Source organism: Bison bison, unplaced genomic scaffold (genome assembly GCF_000754665.1).
Source record: "Bison bison bison isolate TAMUID 2011002044 unplaced genomic scaffold, Bison_UMD1.0 scf7180017864482, whole genome shotgun sequence".
Classification (NCBI taxonomy): Eukaryota; Metazoa; Chordata; class Mammalia; order Artiodactyla; family Bovidae; genus Bison; species Bison bison.
Window position 1 is genome coordinate 4,828,219 of NW_011495042.1, and position 7,676 is coordinate 4,835,894.

The 7,676-nt window shown below is 54.2% G+C and overlaps 1 protein-coding gene across 1 annotated transcript in view; it reads right to left on the reverse strand.

Annotated features, from left to right (window-relative positions):
* The window catches only part of CAND2 (cullin-associated and neddylation-dissociated 2 (putative)), a 23,242-nt gene extending 17,153 nt beyond the window's left edge, over positions 1 to 6,089 (reverse strand). The window contains exons 1-4 of the mRNA XM_010862516.1: positions 5,949 to 6,089; positions 2,632 to 2,786; positions 1,807 to 1,930; positions 14 to 240 (exon numbers count right to left, since the gene is read on the reverse strand). Of these exons, the coding sequence (XP_010860818.1) occupies positions 14 to 240; positions 1,807 to 1,930; positions 2,632 to 2,786; positions 5,949 to 6,088 (646 nt within the window). The 5' untranslated portion in view covers position 6,089. The remainder of the gene's footprint in view (positions 1 to 13; positions 241 to 1,806; positions 1,931 to 2,631; positions 2,787 to 5,948) is intronic.
* Between the last annotated feature and the right edge of the window lie 1,587 nt (positions 6,090 to 7,676).

Here is a 7,676-nt window from a genome sequence, read left to right on the forward strand (position 1 = left end):
ATGCTGCCCAGACACTGGATGAGGGTGCGGATCGCCGTGGGGCTGGCTGGCGCGCGTGGGCCGGGCAGCTGGTCCAGCAGGTGGTCGGCGAGCTCCACGAAGAGGTCGGTGCTGCAGGCGGCCGCCAGGTGGCCGAGCGCCCCAACAGCCCGCTTGCGCACGGCCAGGCGCGGACTGCTCAGCTGCGGCAGCAGACAGTGCAGGAGGCTGGCGTGGAAGGCGCCCAGCGGAGCGCCCAGCCTGGGGAGCCGGAGGGGGCGTCGGGCCGGGCCCACCCGGCGGGCAGCCTGGGCCAGGCACCTCCCCTCTCCCTATGGGCTCCTGGCTTCTTCCCCGTTATGACAACCCAATGGCCCTAGGTAAACAGGAAGGTACCCTGCAACTGTGTGAAGTGATTACTTATTATCACAGGAGAGGAAGCAGAGAGGGGAAGGGTTTTGCTCAAGCCCACTCTGCCCACCTGGGGAGGAAGCCAGATGTACTGGGGCTGGGGGACTCCAGTGAGCTTTCCCGACTTTCCCCGAGTCTGGGCCTTGCCTCAATGCTCATCCTCACTCACTCACACTCACTGAGGCCAGACCGATCTCCAGGGTACCTCTGCCTAACTCCTCCAGTGGCTCCCCAGTGCCCCTGGGATGAGCTGAGCTCCGGGCTCAAGGCAAGAGGGAACGGCAGAGAATGGTTTCTGCACACATAAACGCAGCCCATGCCCACCCTGGCAGCTCCCATCCCTCCTTCAAGCCAGGCCTGTGCCTTTCCCGTCCCATACATGAAACCTTTCCTCTCACTCCACACATACACATTGACCTCACCCTCCCATCTCTCTCTGTCCAGCACAGACCTCTTTCCTGGGTTTCATTTATTCATTTGCTCACCTACTAGAAAAGCTATGACACCCTACATGATACCCCACAACCTCCAGGGACCCCATGTCTTCGATGGCCTCTGTCCTCTGGGCTGAGGGCAGCCTCTCCATCCAGGGTCCCCCTATGCCCGCCCACGCCTGGCCAAGTCCTACCCACCCTTGAAGAGTCAGCTGACTAGACTCGCTCTGGGAAGGTTCCCCCTTCCTCAGTCGGGTGAGGGTCTCCTCCTCCGAGCTCCTACTGGTCCTGCTCTTAGCCGTGCTGCTGTTCTTACTGCACTCACAGGTTTACATGTCTGTGAGCTTTTCCCTGCTGCTGCTGCTGCTGCTAAGTCACTTCAGTCGTGTCCGACTCTGTGTGACCCCATAGATGGCAGCCCACCAGGCTCCCCCGTCCCTGGGATTCTCCAGGCAAGAACACTGGAGTGGGTTGCCATTTCCTTCTCCAACGCATGAAAGTGAAAAGTGAAAGTGAAGTTGCTCAGTCGTGTCCAACCCTCAGCGACCCCATGGACTGCAGCCTTCCAGGCTCCTCCATCCATGGGATTTTCCAGGCAAGAGTACTGGAGTGGGGTGCCATTGCCTTCTCTGGAGCTTTTCCCTAGAGGCGGCCAAGACCCAGCCAACTCCATCCTCCCAACACGGTCTAGCACCTGACATTTTTCTGGTAGGTGTTCAAATCTTGAGAAGCTGAATGAATACTTTAGAAAAGTGTAGTGCAATTGAAAACACTGGCCCAGCTATTAGGTTCCTCATGTCCTGACTGTAGTGAGGAGAACTCGTTGACAGTCAAGTTCTCCTGGGACACTACTGGGGCAATTAAAGGCCCCTGAGCACAGGGCCTGTGGTACAGTAAGTACCTGCTCTGTGAAGCTGAGTCCCTCCCTATGCCTTTGCCACCCCTCCCTGCCATCCTCATTGCTCAGGGTGGCCTCCCGCACCTGCTCAACATGTCAGAAAGGATGTCCAGGGCTTCCAGCTGCACGGCCACGTCCTCCTGCTGGGCGATCGCACTGGTGAGCTGGCCAGTGATCTTCCGGCACACGTTGGAGGCCAGGCTGGAGCCTGCACAGAGCGCAAGGTGGGCGCGGTGAGGCCCAGGGCCAGCCTCCACCTGTGGCTGGCCTTTGCTCTGGTTGCATCCCTGAGGCCACATCCCCCACCCCACCCCCAAATGGTGCTGACCAGAGAAGCCAGGACGTCCAACGTCCAAGGTATGACCCAGGGTCCGGCCAAACTAAAGGAGACAGCTGGGGAGCTGAGGAACCGAGGGCAGACCTGCTGGCTGGCCCACCTCACATCTGACCCCTGTGCCCTCTGCCTTCCAACGAGGAGTCTTTCCCAGACCCCTGGCGGCCTGGAGGAGCCAGATGACCATGTTCTGGCCAGTGAGATACAGGTCAGTGTCTTCTGGGGAAACATGCACTTTTCTTATAAAGGGCAAGAGACCTGGGGAGAGACTTTAGCCCTGTCCTAACTGAGCTTCTCGGTAAATTGCTACAAAAATGGAGTGGCTGATCCCTTCCGAGTTAAGCGAGAAAAGCAACTCCCCATGTCTTCAAGCTGCCATTAGTTAGACTGTGTTAACTGCAGAGTCTAAGAGCATCTCTGAAACACAGCCATGAAGTTAAGCAGACGTGAGTCTGAATCCTCTGCTATTTACCAGGCTGACCTTGGGTAAGTCCCTAAACCCCGCTGAGCCTCTGCTTCTTCAATCATAAACTAGGACAAATAACAGAAGCATCTGGTCCCTGGGACCTGGGTACCTGTGGCCGCAGTGGGGAGCTCCGACAGGACGGTCTTCAGGCCGATGCCAGCGATGTCTCGGAGCTGCTCCTTGTCTGACCGCATGTTGGCACAGAGGGCATCCACGATGGTCTCCACCTGGTACTCCTTCACTTTGCCCACCAGAGGACCCAGGCTGAGCAGGGAGGGAGGGACTGTAAGAGCCCAGGCTCAGCCCGAGTTGGGGTACCTCTTAGGTCCCTTCAAGGCTGTGGGGCCACATATGCTGAGGAAAAGACTCAGATCAACAAGGGACTCCCTATTTTGCCAGAAAGAGAGGGACCCACCCTCTGGCTATGCTGACCTCATTCCTGACGCCTCTCAAACCTGCATCTCCTCCTGGATGCATCTCAGCACATGGCTAAAACATCCAACCCAGGAACCTCAGTTGGAAACCAAGGAATGCCCCAGAGCAGGGTTCTCAAACTTCCGCATGTATCACAATCTCCTAAAGGACTCCTTCAAATAGAATGAACCCCAGATTTTCACACCACCCCAGATTTTCAGACTTAAGGGGTCTAGGTAGGGGCCTGAAAATTTACATTTCTAGCAAGTTTGCGGTAGATGGTCCAGGGACCACACTTGGAGAACTTCTGCCTTAGAGGCTTGCTTCTCCAAGTGTGGTCACAGATCAGCCTCATCAGCTCTATCTGGAGACGCAGAGATGCAGAGCTCAGGTCCCACCTGAGAGCTCCTGGACTAGAATCTGTGCTTCAACAAAACCGCCAGGTGACCGGAAAGCACATTAAAGTTGAAGAATCGCACAAGGGCTCCCAAGGCGGCTCGGTGGTAAAGAACCCGCCAGCAAATGCAGGAAACACGGCTTCGATCCCTGATCCGGGAAGATCCCACATGCCTTGAAGCAACTAAACCCAAGCACCGCCACCACTGAACCTGTGCTCTGGAGCCTGGGAGCTGCAACTATGGAGCCCGCACGCCCTAGAGCCCGCGCTCCACAGTAAGAGAAGCCACCGTGATGAGAAGCCCGTGCACGGCAACTGGAGAGTCGCCCCCGCTTTCTGCAGTTAGAGAAAGCCCGTGCACAGCAGCAGAGACCCAGCGCAGCCAAAAATAAATAAAATTAATTTCAAATTAAAAAAATAAAAACCGCACGAGACACACTGTTTCTCAGCCTTAAGTCTGCACTGCCGTCACCTGGGGCCTTTTAAGAACGCGTTACCCAGGTACCAGCCCTAGAGTGTCTGAGTTAAATGGTTTCAGGTGTGGTCTGGACACTGGGGAGTTCTGTGGGTTTTTTTTTTTTTAATTTCCCAGGTGATTCTAATAGGCAGTCAAGGCTGAGGACCTCTGACCTAAGAGTGGTTCCCAGATGGTGGTGTACATTAGAATGCAGATTCTTGGGTGCACAGCCTCATCTGCCTGCCCCGGCCCCACTTCTGAATCAGAATCCCTGGGTGAGGAGCACACAGTTTAAACAAGGGGTTCACATGTCTGCAGCGCACACCAGTTTGCAAAACTCAACTTCTTTCTCGATCTAAGAAATCGCGGGTCCTCCCACTCAACCTCATATAGCACTGGTTCCCAATAGGGGTAATATTGCTCTGAGGGGTGTTTTGGAAATCTACTGGCAGGCCTTCTATTAGTTATGCTCATCATTGCTATTTAGATGGTACTTCTGGCTTTTATTGAACGGGGAGAGGGGAGGCCGGGTGTGACAGAAAAACAATATTGCGAAACCATGTTTCTTGTCCTGCTGGAGTTTCTAACATCCCACAGAGCAGTCACACAGGTAAAAAGTCTTTCTATAATTATCTGAGTCCAAAATGAAATTATATGTAATTTCATTTTACATATAAACACAAAAATACTTTTTTGTAGCATTTTAATATATACTCTAAAATTTCCAAAACATGCAGTTATCAAGTAACTTGAAGGAAGATTGTAGTTTGTTGTTCTGGGAAACTTTACCAGGAGATGGTCACCATTTCAGAAATCTCCTAAAAGCAATGCCACTGTGCTGGTATTTGAGTCCCCAGCATCCGTACCTGTCTCCACCTGCTTCCTGCCTCAGCGCTGACAGGAAGCCTACACTCTGGTGCAGGCTTCCCATAACTTTATTACACGGCTACCATCAACGTGCCTGAGCATTTATGCACTGAAACACACACGATCTTATTATCAACTGCATTCCTCTTCTTTCTTTACGTGCCGGTTTAGGGCATTATATAAAGTGTTTTGTAATCATGGGTAGAGGCAGGTTCTAGTATGCATGAATTTCATTTCATGGTAAGAAAAGAGTATTTCAGATTATATGTTATAAAGAGGGGTTACTGCTTTTGCTAGTAGGAAACCAGTCCACATGATCTCAATTCCACTGTCAGAGGGATGACCAGACCACAAGCCTGAGCATGTCTTGTTCCCCTGTGAGACTCTTTACTGAAATCCCCTGCTCTTGGGGTCAAGTTGAAATTCACTACCAGCCTAGGATGCCAGGATCCAGCCCACAGAGTACTGTTTTGAGAGACAGTGCCCCAGTTCTCTGTTGACCCCTGCCATTCCTCAGTCTCCTGCCCACCCCAGCACACACACGCACACACGTGTTCTGAACATAACCCATCTTGCTTTTTCAACTCTGGGGGTAACCAGCAAAGGTCTCAGGACCACACATCATGAGGCCAATGGCAAAGACCCCCGTGTTCTTTCACCCCCACCATTTCTGTACATGCCAGCCTGACTTTCCAGCTGCCAGCATTCGCATCTGTGTCTGAGGGTTTTCTCTACTTGGAGATATCAAGGAATGCATAACCCCCTGCCTACCCCAGGAGCAGCCCTCAACCAAGGAAAGCTGGCAGCTGGGACCCCCCTGAAGGTCTTGTCCTACACTGCGTTCCAGGGACCACCCCCCGCCCCAGCAGGGTTAAGCGCCCCTTGCCCACAGCGGTACGCTGCTTGAGAAGTCATGTTTATTGCTTTTCTTCCTTCCCTATGGCCCCACCAGCTTCCTGGGATCTCTTCCCTAATAAACTTACACGTGAACCCCTGCCACAGGGTGTACTTCCAGGGGAACCCAGAGCAAGGCACTGTCCAGCTCGACTGGCACTCTAAGGAGTTGCTTGGTCATGTCTGACTCTTTGCGACCCCACAGACTGTAGCCCGCCAGGCTCCTCTGTCCATGGGATTCTCCAGGCAAGAATACTGGAGTGGGTTGCCATGCCCTTCTCCAGGGGATCTGCCTGACCCGGGAAGGTGCTCCAAGAACTTCTCAGCCAGTCTTCTCCCAGCGGCTGGACCCCAAAGGGGCAGGGACCCTCTGGCTCCCAGCGGGGCCGACACTTACCACTTGACTGCCAGGTTCTGCACCTCCCCGTTCTTGTCCTCCAGGAGCCGGAGCAGCATCTTCACCACCTTGCGCTCACTGTCCTCGTCCAGCTGGATGGAGTCCTTCTGAAGCTCCGACATCAGGTCACTGGTGGCCATGAACCTGGGCAGGGAGGGCAGAGGGGCATTGCCGAGCAGGCCCCGGGCCCTGGTGACTTGGGCAGTACCCTTACAGTTTCTCCCAGGAGCACACCTTGATACAAAGGGGCAGTCAAGAGCAGGTGGATTATCTGGGCTGTGGGCACAGCTAGGTCATCACAAGGAGTCCTGTGTGTGAGCATGTACTGACTTCCAGATTCTCTTGTCTGAATACAGCTGGGTCTACAGTCTATGGTTTTTCCACTAGTCATGTACGGATGTGAGAGCTGGACCGTAAAGAAGGCTGAGCACCAAAGAACAGATGCTTTCGAACTGTGGTGCTAGAGCAGACTCTTGAGACTCCGCTGGACAGCAAGGAGATCAGACCAGTCCATCCTAAAGGAAATCAACCCTGAATATTCATTGGAAAGACTGATGCTGAAGCTGAAGCTCCACTACTCTGACCACCTGATGTGAAGAAGCCGACTCACCGGAAAAGACCCTGATGTTGGGAAAGACTGAGGGCAGGAGGAGAAGGGGACGACAGAGGATGAGACAGTTGGATGGCATCACCAACTCAATGGACATGAGTTTGAGCAAGCTCCGGGAGATAGTGACGTGCTGTATGGGGTGGCAAAGAGTAGGACATGGCTGAGCGACTGAACAATAGCTTCCGGTGACAGTACCTGGCTCAAGGGGTGACAGCTGCCTCTGGAGGTGGACACACACTCTCCAGGCCTGCAGGATCTCCCCAGGCCCACTGCACCTGCTTACTGGCTCTTGCAGGCACTTGACAGCAGCAAGGCGAGATGCAGTGAAGTCCAGATCAGAGAGTGGGCGGCCCCAGAAAAAGAGTCAGGCTTTTGATCCCCCACCAGCCTGGTTTTCTAGCTTTAGCAAGTCAACCAAGAATCTCCCCCAGCCCTGCACCTCACAACCTGCCAAGCCAAGGCTCCTAGGGCAAAACTGGTCACAGTAGGATTCCAGCCTCATCTTTGCAGGCTCAGACCTGCTGCTGGATGTCACAGTGGGCCCCAGGGCCCCTCAGGCAGGAGGGCGCTTGTCAGTGTCACAGCTGTTTATCTTTAACAGCTGGGATAAGCCTCAAGCTGCTGAGAGAAGGAAGGAGGTTAGGCTGGAGGCAGGGAGAGGGTGGCAGGGTTGATGATGCCCACCTCTGGGCCTGCCTGCTGCCGAAGCAGCAGCCAAGGTCAGATGAAAGAAGAGATTTGGATCTGAGCCAGGACAAGGCTGAGGGTATGGGCTCCCCAGGTGGCCCAATGGTCAAGAATCTGCCTCCCAATGCAGGAGACGCAGGTTCGATCCCTGGGTTGGGAAGATCCCCTGGAGGAAAAAATGGCAACTCACTCCAGTATTCTTGCCTGGGAAACCCCATGAACAGAGGAGGCTGGTGGGCTACAGTCTGTGGGGTCACCAAGAGTCGGACACGATTAAACAACAGCAACAAGGCCTGGGGTAGCCACACGCACTCCTAAGTCTGTCCAGCTGAAGGGATGTTCAGAGAAGGCAGGCGGGACCCTGAAGCTGAGTTTCTGCTGCAATTTGTAGAGACCCAGCTCAGCCTGGCAACCCAAGGGATGTGCTCCTT